General features: G+C 39.5%; 2 protein-coding genes across 2 annotated transcripts in view; one reads left to right on the forward strand and one right to left on the reverse strand.

Moving 5' to 3' along the window:
- cftr (CF transmembrane conductance regulator) overlaps positions 1–5,339 on the reverse strand; it is a gene marked incomplete in the record, with an annotated part of 33,789 nt that extends 28,450 nt beyond the window's left edge. The window contains 3 exon segments of the mRNA XM_035665637.1: positions 822–933; positions 3,875–3,985; positions 4,961–5,339. Coding sequence (XP_035521530.1) covers positions 822–933; positions 3,875–3,985; positions 4,961–5,013 — 276 coding nt within the window.
- A 2,437-nt stretch (positions 5,340–7,776) lies between these two features.
- asz1 (ankyrin repeat, SAM and basic leucine zipper domain containing 1) overlaps positions 7,777–16,535 on the forward strand; it is a 27,983-nt gene continuing 19,224 nt past the window's right edge. The window contains exons 1-4 of the mRNA XM_035665062.1: positions 7,777–7,928; positions 8,852–8,954; positions 9,349–9,471; positions 14,155–14,266. Of these exons, the coding sequence (XP_035520955.1) occupies positions 7,821–7,928; positions 8,852–8,954; positions 9,349–9,471; positions 14,155–14,266 (446 nt within the window). The 5' untranslated portion in view covers positions 7,777–7,820. The remainder of the gene's footprint in view (positions 7,929–8,851; positions 8,955–9,348; positions 9,472–14,154; positions 14,267–16,535) is intronic.

Consider the following 16,535-nt stretch of genomic DNA (forward strand, 5'->3'; position numbering starts at 1 on the left):
GAAGTCTAAGTCTAAGTCTAAGTTTAGCTCACTAATGCATACCCCTGCTAGAGTGAATAATCCTAATTTTTCCAATAATTTAGAAATTTCAATTTATATCTTTGATAATTCAGCGCTGTAGTATATAAAAATAATTTCCAAAAAAATGTTACATAACACCCAATGTCACACCTTTTTTTGGACGCCATAATGTATGGATTCATATCTGGATCAGAACATGTCCAGCTAACCAAGATGGCCAATATAAGAGGACATCAGTGTCAATGTCATAATTTAGCATTTAACTGTAACATAACTTAGATTGTGTTAAATATCTAAGAACCTCAATCAACCACAAACTTCTTTGTTCTTGTTCTCTAAAACGTTTCTGTTTTCTCACATAGCCTCTTAACATCTAACAGGCATTCTTTTTGTCTTGACAACCACCTACAACTGTACTAGTGACGCGACCACCTTCCTATAAGTCCGGGACAGTGAGATGGTTTGCGACACCATGGTGCGACATGCTTGTGATGTTTGTGTGCATCAGGCCATCGTAGCTCTATAGGCCCTCACCACTCCAACACCTACAGACACATACAGGTGGAGCTGGCAGGGAAACAGTGTGTGATTGGTCGTTTTAAAACTAATGTCGACATGACCTGATACTATATTTATTCATACCTGTATTTTGTGTTGTTTGATGAGCAGAAAATAAGAATCACAACTGTACCATGGCAACTCAATGGTACAAGTATGATCCATTATGACAGACTTAACACCACACTTCATAAGTTGAGTTACAGCATGTCCGTTTCCTCAAGCGAGACTGACAGACTCACCCCGAGGTAGAGGAGGACACCAAAGAAGGCGAACGGGCCAATGAAGCAGCGGGCCAACGCTCTCATCAGCCTGGGCTGGTTCTTGGCTGAGACCACCTCTCTGTCCCATTCTCTGCAACAGGGACATAGTTACAACACAGTTTAACAGCAGTGCAGGCAGGATAGGAGAATAACATCCACCAGCCAAATGCCAGCAAGGTTTGGCTGTGGCTGTTCTATTTGTCCATTACTGTTTTGGCAACAAACCAGCTGTCCAGTTTTAAGAGTCCTATCTTAACTTTGGCAGGTGCTTCAGTGACAAAACAAGAAGCTGAAATGTATTTATTCATTTATGTTCATGCTGTTGGTCATCAAAGGTTTGCTTTTTTCTTGGATATCGCCTATTGTGGGTTCAAGTTTTGTTGCCCTTGTTACAACACTGTTGTTGATTAACTTCCCACAACTGCCCTGGCAAGCAGTTACAGCTAAAGTAAGTAGCTGCATTGTTCTGAGGGTCATTTATAACCAGGGTGATTTGGCTGACCAGTTCAACGGTGAGTGATGGGACAAGAAGTGGACAAGGAAGGAGGGGACACCATCAAGGAAGAAAGTGATAAATAAGTGATGAAAAACAGAGTAAGAGGACAAAGACTGAAGTGTTTCCCAATTGATATCCTGAAGTTAAACAACAATTGATAGATGTATGGAAAGTCTAAATTGCCCATTGGTTTAAAGTTAACAAACTGATGACCTGGTCAGGGTCCACATGGTGCCCACACCCTGGAACAGTGTAAACACAAATGGATGGACACCATCTCAGATTAATATCACTCAGTTCAAAGTGAATTTGTTATAATTTTTAATAGTGTGCATCCAATATATAAATGTTATAAATCACCACAAGGTCAAATTTAAAAAAAAATTGCTTTACAGCAGGAAGCAGTCTTTTTCCCCTTTAAAACAAACAGAAGTGGAGCTCTCAGGGTTGCTGGTGGTGGTGAATGGCAAACAGGATGAAAAAATACTTTCATCAAATGTATCTTCTTCTAGTTCTTCTTCTAGAGCTTGTAGATGATATTAACAAGACTGATGGGAAATATGGTTGCTGCATGCGCGACAATTGCTAGCACTACACTATAGTGTTAGAGGCAAGCAAACAGTATTTGTTTACTGTAATAATACCACAGTATTTTTTAAATGCTAACTTTATCATTTATGTTTTGTATATTTCTTTACTGATATTTCTTTCTGGGTTTTGATGTATACAATATCAGCTTTTGGAGCATAATGAAATCCTTTCCATGCCAGAAAAGCTCATTCAATTGAACTGAGTGGGTGATGAAGGGGCTGAAGGTACACAGCATGCTTTAATGGAAGGTAAAGTTCACATTCCCAGAAGCCTTCACTGTTTGCCTGATCAGAATAATGAAAGCAAAATCACCCACCACTGCTCATTCATCACCCTGTGGGCATCGGGCCCTTTCTAAAGGTCGACTTTTTAACACCCATGTACATTAACTGGCTTGCTGGCACCATTCAGCGTGACGCGGGCCCCTGGGTAACCCAAGAGGCAAGGCCAATGTGGAACACTGCTGTGGTTGTTAGGCAAGGTAAAAAATACAAATAAAAGAAAGAAGACACAGGACTATTTAATCTTTGGGTTAGCAAATAAAATTTTGGCAAAGGTTTGGCATTTGCTTACTATAAAATCTTCAGTAAAATACAGGATGGAGAGGAGAAAGAAGGGAAGGAATAAATGAAAGAGAGCAACGTAATGATGGACAAAGAAAAAGACGAGAAAGAAAAAGAGACAAAGTAGACACAGTATTTGTAGATATCAGAAACAGAGTTTTAAAGTTTTAAATATTTAGAATTTTAAATTTGCCATTTCAATGAGGCAGGGAAAAGAGGGGTATAAAAGTGACAGAGTCACAGAGAGGAGAAAGAGAGAATAAAAGTCAAGTGAATGCAAGGTTTATTCAATTTAACAAAAGAGTGAGGGAGAGGAAGAGAGAGACAGAGATGAACCGAGGCAGATAGACAAATTGAAAGTACAGAGAAAAGAGTTAACCTTGTCCATAATCTGTTGCCTGGTTGTTTGTTTGGCACACACGTTTGGTTTATGTCTAGCTCGGTTTAAATGCCAGCCCATATTTTAACCTTAGTCTGAGGGTAGAATGACTACTATAAACACATGTAAAGGGCACGTATGAAAAACATTGAGCAGGCAGACTTCTAGGTGGATGCTTTGTAGTTGATACAGTGAATAGTTTCATACCTAGACAATTTCTGTATTTTCATCATTTGTAGATGCAGGTCCGTCAGTGATTTCATGCATTTCCTAGAATTCCCTACAACCAGCTTCAAAATAAATGGGGTTAACTGACAACTGGTGCAAACGGAGGCTGTCCAAAGAGGCCTTTGGTCTTTGATTCTGATGGACTGGTGCCAAAAATCAGATGTTTACTGTTGATGTTTTAGATTAGTGCTGGTGGCACACTCCATTGAAAATGCAGAAGATATGCTAAGACATCACCTTGTTTGTGTTCAGCAAGCACTCAGTGTGAAAAGTGCCACACCAAACAATAAACAGACCCATAAATGCTTATTTAAAGGTGTTGATATGGGTCTAGATGGATTTTTCTGCCCTTGTAAAGAGAACAGATCACCGTACTAGTAACTTTGGGGTTAGGGTATAAATGACAAAAACTACTATTTTAAATGAAACTCTTCACTTTTATATCATCTACGTTTCACATAATGGCAAATTGATTTACATATCAATTAGGTATAATGCAGCATTCCAATATGGTTGGAACTTATGCATGCCAGACAACTTGCTTAAAATCTAATCGAAAACAAGACTTCTTAACCCTATCATGCTAGTTACCACACCAGAATGACACCTGAGGAACCCACTCTGCAGAAGTGACAATCAGTGAATCAGGGAGAACACTACCTCTGATCTGTTCTCCAATAATCTAAATCTCTTTATGAGCCTGGTCTACAGCAGGTCAATTACCATCCAGAGTGCAGGGACGTAAAAGAGTTACAGAAACTTGAAGTGCACAAACCTTTCGAGTCTTTCAGAGAGGTTGTCTGCCAGATCAAAGGAAGGAGCCTTATACACATCTGACAGCTCCAACTTCTTTGTAAAGCCCTTCCTCAGCAGCGGTGAGGCCCACCTGCACGGAAACCACAGATTTAACTATTGTTGGATATCAGCTGTTTGAAACTAGGCAAACAAATGTATGTATTTGGGAATATGCTAATATATACGGTCCAACAAAAATTGGCTACAAAATCTATTTTTTGTACAGTATGTATTCAAAGTGCACTGGGATGCATTGCTTTTTTATCCCCAGCTGAAAGACACCGTGTGCATATCGTATATTAAACACATATAAAATACATGATATAATTAGGTAAAGATATGTTAAAGATTATATTGAATGCATTTGTTTTTGTGTGGTTACAAGTTAAGCCTTTGGCATTAGAGCCAGTGTTAAGTGTCTGGAACCTTTGATAGTGACATAAAGTCAGATGTTTTCTAGTCCCTGTGACTAAACCATTTAAAGAAAGGCTGTAACAATTACATCATCTGATTATTTGGTCTGCTTCTTTCTTTGGGACCTCTCATTAGTGGGTTAGAGTTATATTTATACATATTAGGGGAGAATATTCATAAAGATTATTAAAAATATATAGTAAAGTTACCATATAATCGCCTTTTAAATCTCCACTGTAAAGTTAATATCGTTAATAATCATGTTTTATTTAATGACCACACTCAACAAATTTTCTTTGCAAAACCTCAAAAGCTTCCACTCTCACCTGACAGAATTTTCCAGAAAAAGTTCCTCATCGGTTTCGGAGCACATTTCGCTTCAGGTGCGCATTTTACGCACGCAATTTAAGCCGACAACCACCGTCTCACTGACACTTTGAGTTAAATATATTGTTGTGATCTCCACCACACTTGTTTCTAAGGTTTTATGTGGCCTTTTATTGCCTCACAAAACTTAATCAGTGTTATTTCGGAAGCTCCAAACATGCCTAATAATTACCAGCTAGCTGATGATTGGTGACGAGTTTCCCACATGCGAGTCAAGTGCACGAGTGCCCAAAGATAAAAAGGATGTAGATGAAACATGTCTTACCAGAAGAAATATTTGGAAAAGAAGTTTGCATCTTCCACTGGTGACTTCTGCATCCTATAACTGCGCCGCCAGTTTGGGTTCTCTGCACCTGAATCGTTTTTCGTGCGCGTCGCTCACATCTGTGTGTCCCCTGAGTGGCTCCGTCCCCACACACACAGGGTGCTCCTGTTTTATCCTCCACTTTGTGCCTCCGGTAGATATGATGTCACTCTCAAGTTATCTTCCTCCCCCAAATCGAGACCGGTATCTCTATCCTCTGGTCTTCTCTGGCCCCGCTCGCTCTTTCCGCTCCCGTTGTCTTGTCTCTCCTTCAGTGCAACAGGGAGAGGACAGTCCATCCTTTATGAGCTCGCCAAAACGTGTCTCCATACGTCATTTCCACGCCGACCAGACTCAGGTTGCATATTGTGGCAACAAGTAGAAGAAGTAAAGCCAGAGGCCACTTTCGCAGTCACATATTGATCCATATACAACTCCTGTCTCCCTGTGCGTGGCCTGAGGGAGTTGTGGCATTTTTTTTTTTTATTTCAATCAGAGCAAATTCAGTTTCATTAACAGCCTCTCTTTTGTAGGATTGTCTTTGATTTGAACTCCCTGGAGTATTTATGTAAAGTTATTTGAAAGTATGTATATAAAATGTGCTAAGAAATATTTCTAAAGAATGATTACTAAAATGTTCACAAGATAACTTCACAAGCCCTTGGTGTAGTTCCCAAATCAGATATTTAAAAGAAAATTGAAACATTTTCCAGACTGGGAGGTGGTGCTGATGGAGCTATGAAAAACCTTAATCAACTTAATTGTAAAAGCCTCTTGCCCCTCCCAAATAAACAGAAAATATTTTATATGGGGAAACATATGATCATGTGGATGACAGTCAAATGAAACAACACTCACCCATGTGTCTTAATGTCTCTCATACAGTGTGTAGGAATTGTCCTCTATGTTCTATGTCAGTAGAAATGACCAGATAAACATAACAGAGCCTTAAAGCTTTATAGTAGAAACTCATCCCAGAAGCTGTTGCTTATTTCACTCCGGTCAGCTGCTTCACTATGATTCACAAAATTTTAGAAACAGTCTGGGACATCTAAAAGAACTTGAAACTGTTTTCATTATTATTATCAGTTTCAGGTTACGTACAGTTTCAGGAGAGGGAGGATCAAAACCTCTAGACATTCCACACGGGAACAGAGATAAAATGTGAAGATGCAGTAATAAGCTTCTTCACTGTCAGCGCTTCAGTTACTTACTCTCTGCTGGAAGAAATGCTCAATTGGTCCCCATAACTATCTGTTTGAGTGAAGCAGCAGGGCAGCCATCTGGCTGTAATGTCAGGATTAATTCCCTACCCACTACCCAGCTACCCAATTGAACAAGTAATACGAATGCACTGCAAAAAGCCAATGTAATAATCCTATCAGGTTTTTGTTTGATGAATAAAGATGGTATAATGGGAGAAGATCTACATAAGTATTTATTTTAAGTTAAAGTAACATAAACAACAGTGGCCAAGAGTGCAGGTTTCATTTCAGCTTGGAGGTGGACAAATGATCAAACTCTGCACAGTGACACTGGTAAACTGTGTAGCATTGAACTTGCTCAAACTGCAACTGTATCACACACAAAGAATGCACACACTTGTGTACTCTAGATATAGGAAAGACCTAGGGGAGCAATCCTCAATTCAAAACAAGATACATACTGGTTATCTGGTCTGTAGGGCAAGCGTGAATCACAATATTGAATATGTAAGTCCAATTTATTACATTTGAAAGCAGCAAAAAAAAGTTAAATAAGTAGATAAGTAGAAGGGAGGCTCTGGCTCTAAAGGAGAACGGATATTTGTTTGTGTTACAAAAGCAACCCACAAAATGTGCTTAAATAAAACTTGAACATTGCCTGTAAAAAAAATATATATACAGAATATTTAACTGAGACAATAAAGGAAAAGGGAACAATAAATCCCTGATCTTATACTGAATGGGATATATATAGTATAATCTCCCAAAAACTAACCAGCAGCTGAGTCACTGAGAGACTGAATAAATTGAGGCTTCAGGAGAATTAAGTTAGATTTTTTGACTCCTTGCAATTTTGCTGAACTTTTGAGTCATTGCTTAGGGACAGGAAGGTTATTTGCTTATAGGAAAGAGTGACCTCTGCTGGACATTTACTGTCTTTGCAGTCAGATAAGATTTTATCCCAACGTATGACATCTCAGGGGACTGTCAGTCACACACATACATGGATAAGATAATGATGGCGTCCAAGTTCCCTCTATTTTTACATTCCATAAGAACATGACTAAATGATTGAGAAAATTAACTGATCACTTACATTAGATACTTGCTATATAATGATAGCATGACAAGTATAAAATACTTAGAAGGCCCTGCACATCCTCACAGCTGTTTTTACTTGTTCTAAAGGATTAGAGGCATGCTCAGTTGGGTGGGGCTATGTTCAGTATGTTGGGAGTTAAAAGTGTGTCTCCATTTATTAATATGAATGATAAATCACATAGGTGAAAATACCTGGACTGTAGGTGTGCAGGAGCTTTAAAAACACCTGACACAGGTAATGTTTTCAATCAGCATAGAGAAAACCAATCCCATAGTGGCGCATTTTTAAATGTTTTATTAGAAGATATTAAAATGCATAACATAGAGAGCTCCACTAACCTACCAGCGTGTAAAATGTGATATTTTACGAGTGGAAAAAACAAAGCAGACCCATCAACATTGGCCCGACTGGAGGTCAAACTCCGCCCCCCCACGGGCCGCAGTGCAGTGAAGTGCATATTGAACCACCTCTGTACGGGAGTGGCGGGGTGTCGACTAGCTAGCGGCTAACCTGAATGATGGGCAGCTCCGTGGATTATGCTTTCCCAGCTGGAGATGAAAGCGACGCCAGCAGTGACGACTGGGATATAGGGAACCTGGATAAAAAGTCTCCTTGCATTAAGGTTGCTGAAGAAAACGTCCATCTTTTCTCAAACTCGTTTATGCTACTAGAACTGAAGGACAGCGTTAGCTAACTTAGCAACAACAGCAGCAAACACAGGTCAACCTAACTAAGGTAGCTGTAGTTTATATTGGAGGTAGCGAGCTAACAGTCCGCTTTATTGCTTGTTTTGTGTTAAAATAGAGAGCGCATAGACTGCCACAGACTCCCTGTGGTCACCTGGTTGTTCACTTTATACAGGTAACCTAACGTTACGTCATTGTGGTGAGAAGAGTAAACTCTACGTCACTCTGCCGCTCTTTCACCCGTCACGAGCTTCACTCGCTGTTTCCAAGCAACAAGAAGTAGCTCTCTAGCGTTAGCTAAATGCTTTTAGATGCTTTTAAATGCGTTACATCAATATTATACTTATATATATATTATACATCTGTATTAAATAGTCCACTTAGCTCCATCAAGTGCTCAATTAATGTATTAGGAGCTGCGTTAGCTTAACAATCATAAAATAAACTCCCAACATAGTTTCTCATTCTGATTTCTTCAGGTTCTGGAAATGTGTTAATTGGACAAAAAGAGGTCACCTTCACTATTTTATGAACATTTTATAATGTATATTATGAAACAGTTTATCAAGAAAATAATCAGCAGATTAATCAATACTAAACATGATTGTTTCTTGCGCTCCTAAATGAATTACTTACTATTATTATTATGATTATTGTTATAATTATTAATTAATTAATTGACAGTATTTAGATTAGTATAGTATTTTCTGTGTAGCATTTGTTTGTAGTATTAAAATTAGAATTTTTAAAAGAAGTTAATTCGTTGTAGCCTCACACATTCACTTGGCACCATTTCCATGTCTTTTTGACTTTTAGTATTTAGTATTTATTATTAGTTTTTTGTGCTTTGTTGTCACAGGATCCTGATGCTGTTGTATTACATGCAGAAGACAATGTGTCGGTGTTGAAAAGAGCCATTAGTAAAGGGGACATTGACACTGTTGAACAGCTGTTGGACAATGGCAAGTACTCTCTTCACTTTCTGTGTGACACTTTAGCATTCATTTCTTGACTGTGTGTTTTTCCTTGCCCCTGTCGCCAAGGCTTGCTCATGGGTGGTAGTTTGGGTCTCTGTAAATGTCATAAGGAGTTCGGTCTAGACCTGCTCTATTTGAAAAGTGTCCTGATAACTTCTGTTATGAATTGGCGCTATACAAATAAAATTGAATTGAATGGAATTATGGTGACTTGTCACCCCAACGTAAACAGTTTTGCCAGAAATTCAGTGGAATCAATTTTGAGCAAGGAAAACAGCATGTATGTGTGTGCTGGAGGGCATTAGGCACACATTTGCTTTTCAGATCGCTTTTTATGTAACCATTTCATTGCTTCACCTAATTTGATCCCTTTGGACAGGCATGGACGTGGAGACCAGGCTTGGCTTTCAATGGACTCCGCTGATGTGTGCTGTCAGTGTGGCTAATTACGACTTGGCCAAACTGCTGTTGGACAGAGGGGCCAGTGCCAACTTCAACAAAGGTCAGACCAATAAGGATCACCGTGTTTGAGGGGGGGTTGTCTTGTCTAACCAGACATCATTCTCACTAAGCTTCCTTTTTACAGCCTCCCTTACTTCAGTGTCCCGAGTGAGTGAGCAAATAATTCAGTCATAGTCATAGTGCCACCTATTGGCCTCGTGAAGTTAATGATTTCCTTTTTATTCTTTGATGGGCTGATGGTTGACCAGATCCAATTTAGATCTGGCCAGGAAAGCTTTAAGACTTTGGTAAGGCTGTATTGTGAAGGCTGTTGCTTTTTGTTGAACAGCATTTCCGTGCATGGCGTTGAATTTTGATGTACTGCCATGAAACAGGAAGTTGTTATAACCTGACTGTACATTGTCCAACTGACCCCAGACATAATGTGTTTGATAAGGTTTGAACACCTCTACATGCCAATATTAAGTCCCAGTGCCACCTATTGGAAACAAGAAGTGAGCCATGTATTGCAATCACGTGCGGACTACGAGGGCCTGATCATCATAGCTTGAAGCTTTAATTTCTTTTTCTTTTTCTTTCTTTTAATGTATTTGTTTTGTACTCTTACTCTTGATGTACCTTTTTTTTGTATATATGGACATATTGTCTATTTTTGTTTGATCATTGTAGTCAGCATCCTTCCAAAGTTTAAAAGCTGTGGACACAAACTACATTCTTCTTCCAGGTCCTTCAAAACCAAAGATAAAAACAGAAATCACTCAAAATAATAATAATTCGATTTTTGATTGATGTTTAGGAATAAGTATATTCTCCACTGATCGCTCTGTCGTCACTCACCCACCACCTTTCAGAAAACAAAACTAGGGCAGATAGTTTGATTAGGCAACACCATTACATAGCTGCCCTCCAGCCTTGGATATCAAACAGGCATACTTAATCCTCTTGACAGTCCCTGTTGTGTTGGTGTCGAGCTATCCTTCCCTGTGGCACCTTTTTTCAATTTCCTCACCTGCTACAGCCAAAGACCAGTGGACCAATCAGGCCTCTGCACCAATACGCTTCATCTGACATTACTTAATGGTGATGACGCCAAAGAGGAACTCTTGCAGAAACACACCTCTGATCCTTTTAGTTGTTTTTAGTTCATGCACACTGCACCCTCATCCCAAAGCAAGAGAAATTGAAGGCATCTGTTGGATCGAGGTCAGTCTGGGTAAAATATGCATGGGGGAAGAACTCTTCCGTGTTAAGAATTTTTTACAGTTTTATACACATAAAACCACAAATTCTGTTGGAAAAATGCAGTCACAGATCCCCAGAAACATTAAACGTTTTGTCGTTAGTTCAGTAATCCGTTAAGTCTTATCTGTAGAAGGGAAAATGGTTGTTGAATGACAACTCTACTCAGACAGACTCTACAGTCAGAATAGGAATGGGTCTTTAGTTTGATTTTGTGGCCTTCTCCCACTGAATCACACTTAATGATCAGTCTACGGGCAAAGGAATATTGTCAGGGACCTGTAATTCTGCCCTTTGAATTTTTGGCAGATTTTAATTAGGGCTACACACCTAATTGAAATATTATTAAAATAGCAATACAGCCAAGTGTAATATACAAATCGCACAAATTTTTGAATAGATAAAATGTTTGACAAAACAGCACTATAATGAAGTACTGTAGTGCTGCAGAGATGTCCGGGATCTTATTCTCCAGATTTAAGAAGATTTACATGTTTGTTTGATACAGACCCCCAAAAATGTAACATTAACCTTAATAGTTTTTTCAATATAAATTAAATACTTGATGCAGAATGATAATTCCCATGCTAATTGCGTATAATATTGCAATCAACATAATCGCAATATGATGTTTTTACCATATTGTGCAGCCCTACATTTAATGTTGGTAATATTGGGATTGAAGCTCATTCTGATTTCTAAATCTGCAGTGACAACAAGAGATTGAATGGCTGGTAGTCTATTTCTGAAGATGAATGGAGCAATATCTGGAGAAGTTATGTAATTAATTTCATAAAAGAGGAGGATAAGGAGATTGTTGAACTTTGTGCAAATGCATTAACTTATTGATGAGTATATATGGTCACCTAATGTTCCTGCAGTTAGTGTGATGGGCATTTTATAGACCAAGTAAGTTATCAGTTATTTAATAAAATAATCAACAGATAAATGGATAATGACAGCAATCATCCCCGGCTGCAGTAACTTTTTGTCTTTTTGAGTCTAGCTTCTATCTGCCTCGTTTTTTAGATTGTAGCTGTAGTCACTTCCTGCTGTGTTCCTCTCTATTTACAATGGAATCATGAAAATGATGCAAGATGCAGGAATGTCATGATACTTTTGAGATAATGAGATTTTCCACTCTTTAGTTGATCATTTCGTTTTCAGCCTACATGAGTCATACCTCACGCCATTTTTCTCCATCTGTAAAGTGGAAATATCAGATTTTCTCACAGTTTGTGTGTCCTGCTCATAGTTAATTTATAAAATCCCAGAGCACTATGAAGCACTATGAAGTATCTGTCCTGCTGAGCAGGCACACTGGAATCTCACTGCCCTCCATGTCTGTCACAGTTATAGTTTTGTGGTTTGTGGTCATTTTGAGACTTGGTTTGTATTGATATCGATGCAAAAACAGTCGTCATTACAAATGAGTCCTCCTCCTCCTCCTGCACGCTCTGCAGGTGTGACCCACTTGCCTAAACCTAAACTGAGTAGTTCCAACATGTGATAACACATCTGATACGAGCAATCTCCTGTTGTGTACTACATGTGTGAAGGGGCAAACTCGGACAATATTCTGATCTGAAAGTCAGACCTGTTGCTGCAGCTGCAATTGTTGCCATGTTCAACATGTTGTTCTTCCATGTTGGAGGGTGTTCTTCTTCCTATGGCATTAGGGCATTAGACTTGGTGCTGAAATATTGGTAATAATTGTATACTTCCTCAAAATTCCTGTATTATGCAGCAGTCACAATAGAGCCACAACAACAATAGACACACAGTGAGACATTTGCTGCCTGTGTGAGTGCATTCAGGAAAAGACTTACCATGAATAATAAGTACGATTTTAGGTAACAGTGGTGAATGTAAACTTCTGATCAGTAATGTCTTTTTTTCTACATTCCTGTCACTGTTGCTGCTGCAGTTACAATAGATTATTGTGCATTGTAAATTTTCCTGGGGATCATCAGAAACCTGTAATCCTGTAGCTCCGGGACGTCCCCAGACCTGTGGAACCACAGCACTAGTCATGCTGTTGATATCTGATGTCAATTAATTCTCGGTCCAGAATGTCGAGTTAAACTGTGTGTGTGACTGAATTCACATGGTCTCGGCATCTGATGCTTGAGGCAGGTGAAGGAAACAATTAAACAGAAGGATGACGTGTGGTCACGTCCTGATGGCGTTTGTGAAAGCGGCTGAACGGAGGAATGCATGAGTGATTGATAACGGTCACCATGCTGCTATCATACCCTCTCACCAATTCTCAGGCCTCGAATTTATTTACTCCAGTCCTCTCTAGACGCAAACCAGGCTGTCTGGTTTACACCCACGCACACATAATATAAACACACACACTTGCACACAGATATAGAGCCAAACATGCGTAGCCACAAAGTCACAGGAACCCACATACAGATGTAGAGGCCCAGGTATGCATGCACACACACCAATACACACTTAGATACATACTGTGATACACAGGTTGAGGACTCAGGCTTTGGCGGAACAAAACAGGAATTGAGAGCATTGCCATGGGTCTCAGACGGGTCTTATCAGGATGAGATAAGGAGACAATTCCTCTGAAGTCACTCAGTCCCATAAAGGCTGCCACACTTCCTGATGCCAGATAATCGGCTATCCATCTCTGTCACCGGGTTATCGTTCAGATTTGATTCTTTTCTTTATTACAGCATGATGTATTACTTCATTGGAATGAAAAAAACAGTACTCTGCTTTCCTCTTAATTTGTCAAGCTGAATAACGAACTTACGATTACCAATAATGAGGATTTCATGCTTTTTATTTGTTTCCATGAGGTAACTGCAGTAATTGAACTGCACCATTCTCCAAAAAACAAACAAGAGATTGGACAGTGAGTTACGGGCGAACAGTCGTCTGTTAAGACATTAACATGTTAAGTTTATACGTACAGTAGCTGGCAGTTTTGTGGTTGCATCATTACATTTTTGTACATCATTGTAAAGAAACCAGGAACTATATTTGTGTAACATCATGCAACTGCTTCTAACTGACCAAAAGAAACACTTCAGTAATGGGCATGCTACTTCGGATTTTAATCCATGAAGCATTTTGGCCACAGTAAGACTGATGGAGCCCTCAGAAATTGGTTAATTAAAGTTCTACACTACAGGCTAATTTTAAACAAAAAATGTCCTCCTTTAACCCTACATTGTCTGACTCGTCATAAAGCTTCCTCTGGATCAGCTACAAAAAAGAGCGGCCCTCTTTACAATCACTAGACTGCCAGGTCTAGTTGGTGATATAGATATATTTTCCACATAAAGGTGGATTTTGTGCAAAAAAACCAAAAAGCAGTAAAACGGGCACTTATCTTTTATTATTCATAGTCATTTTTTTCTATCTAAAACTCTTCATAGCCTTTTGAAATAGCGCTGGCATGTCAGCTTTTTATGCATTTAAAAAGAAAACGTTCACACTAATGTGTTCTTGTCCACAGATCACTGGACGGTGCTCATGGCCTGCTTCTCAGCTTCTACAAGTGAAGACAAAATTGCCCGCTGTGTGGAGCTTCTGCTATCCAGAAATGCTGATCCCAATATGGTGGACAGGTGAGGTGGGGGCCACAGATGTGTTTCAGGTCAAAATGTTTATAGGATTTTCAACACAGTATGCACTGTGACACCCCTATCGATGTAGGCCAAATAAAAACACTTTAGACTTGACTTGAACAGCGGAGAAAAAAAAAACGAGGTGTGGGATCAAATTTCCTTTGATGGTTCTCGTTATGTTTAGCTGCCATGTGGTAGCATTATGCACCACAGTGCTCCATACAGTGTGTTTATATTTGTGTGTTTTCTTTGGAATGTCCTGTTATGGCATGTGCATGTACGGACGGGTATCAGACAGACAGACAAACAAACAAAGGGGAAGGGGTGGGCAGGAGGATTTTAGAAGCTTGTGTTCCCCACAGATTGAGAGTGTAGTTGTTGTGGTGGGTGGCAGTGTGTGTGACGCGTGAGTTCAGTGATTTCCGCAAAAAAATGCCTGGGCTACTATTAGACGTTTTATGGCATATATTTTTACATTTTAGGTCATATGCTTGTAAAATATTTGAGTCTTTTCTGTCTCTCTCGCAGTCTCTTTTGCTCTCTCAATTCAAGTAAGCATATTTCAGACAACTCACGTTTAAAAAGGTTTATCACAGCAGTATAGCATATTTAGATTTTGGCGTCTAGGCTCCTACCTCATCCCCGCAGATATGTTTACATAGAGATATTGGGAAGTGATGAGCAAATACCTTAAACCCCTAGCTGGAGCCTACAGGTGGATGCTGGGGTGGTGGTAGGGCTTACAGTGCAGCAAGCAGCAATAGCTTACAGAGAATCAAATAAAGGCATAAAAAGCCGGAAAAAAATAAAAAAAAATAAATGTGTTTTGTGTGTTTTGTTTGCAGGTGGAAACTATTGGAGACGCCTATATGGTGGCTTCAGGTATTCCCAACAGAAATGGGAATCGACATGCAGCTGAAGTGGCCAACATGTCTCTGGACATCCTGCACTCAATAGGAGCTTTTAAGATCAAACACATGCCTGAGATTAAAGTCAAAATACGCATCGGACTGCACTCTGGTACACTCAAACAGTTTTTAATACTTTGATTTTAAGCAACGCTCCCTGAAAAGTGAGTAAGAAAACTAAGTAGAAATTTCATCAGTTATTAGTTCAACATCAGCTAAATATCAGCCAGTCATCGGCCAGACTACCAATAATAAACACTGACTTTGTGCTGTCATTCATTCAGACTCGTCCTTCATCTGTAAAGTTGTGATTTATTAACTGTGAAAAGTTCCTGACAGTTTAGGGTTAGGGCTAACCCAGTTCTCAAAGTTGATGACTAAACCTGTCTATCTGTCTGTCTGTCTTTAGGGCCAGTGGTAGCAGGTGTGGTCGGTCTCACGATGCCCAGGTACTGTCTGTTTGGAGACACAGTGACCACAGCCTCTCACATGGAAGCCAGCGGACTGCGTATGTTACAATCAGTGATTCTGTAGAAAATGACTGGAACTGTATAATCTGACATAAATATTTCTGTTGGTGTTTGAATAATGAGTCAAGATCAATGACTGATATTCAATAATCATTTTGTGTTTGTGGTCTCCAGCCTACAGGATCCACATCAGTCTGAGTACAGTGAAGGTCCTGACCAGTCTCAAACTGGGATACCACATAGACACCAGAAAGGCCCAGGTACACTGATAGTTCTATACTGTTTGACCCTAACCACCCTAAGCCTTACCCCTAATCCAATAGGACGTCGGCCATTTTTAATTTAGAGGCCACTTATATGTGTTGGACTTTATGAAACTGCTACAACACAGTTAAACCGATCAGATCCAGAACTGAAATGTGATCAAACGTTTTTGAAGGTGAAAGGTACGGTGGACACGTACTGGCTGATGGGTCGAGATGATTTTGATAAACCTCTTCCTGTTCCTCCAGACCTCACTGGGGGGTAAGAACACACACTTACAATACACACACAGACACACATATACATTTACAACACATCATGAATATGATAAGAATTGTAAGTGAAACGAGATTGATTGCTCTAACCCTGTTTCTTTGAATATTTTACATCTTTTTCATAACTCTCTCTCTAACCTCTGTCTCCATAACTTGTCTCTCTCTCTAACCTGTCTCTCTCTTTCTAAACTGTCTCTCTAACCTGTCTCTCTCTATCTCTGTAACCTGTCTCACTCTCAGGGCCAGTAACCATGGTATAAGTCTGGATGAGATTCCAATAGAAAGAAGACAAAAGTTTTTGGACCGACAGAAGAAGATGAAGAAATGATGTCATCACACACACACACACACA

This window comes from Morone saxatilis, unplaced genomic scaffold (genome assembly GCF_004916995.1).
Source record: "Morone saxatilis isolate NCDOM2014 unplaced genomic scaffold, NCSU_SB_2.0 Contig2, whole genome shotgun sequence".
Taxonomy (NCBI): Eukaryota; Metazoa; Chordata; class Actinopteri; family Moronidae; genus Morone; species Morone saxatilis.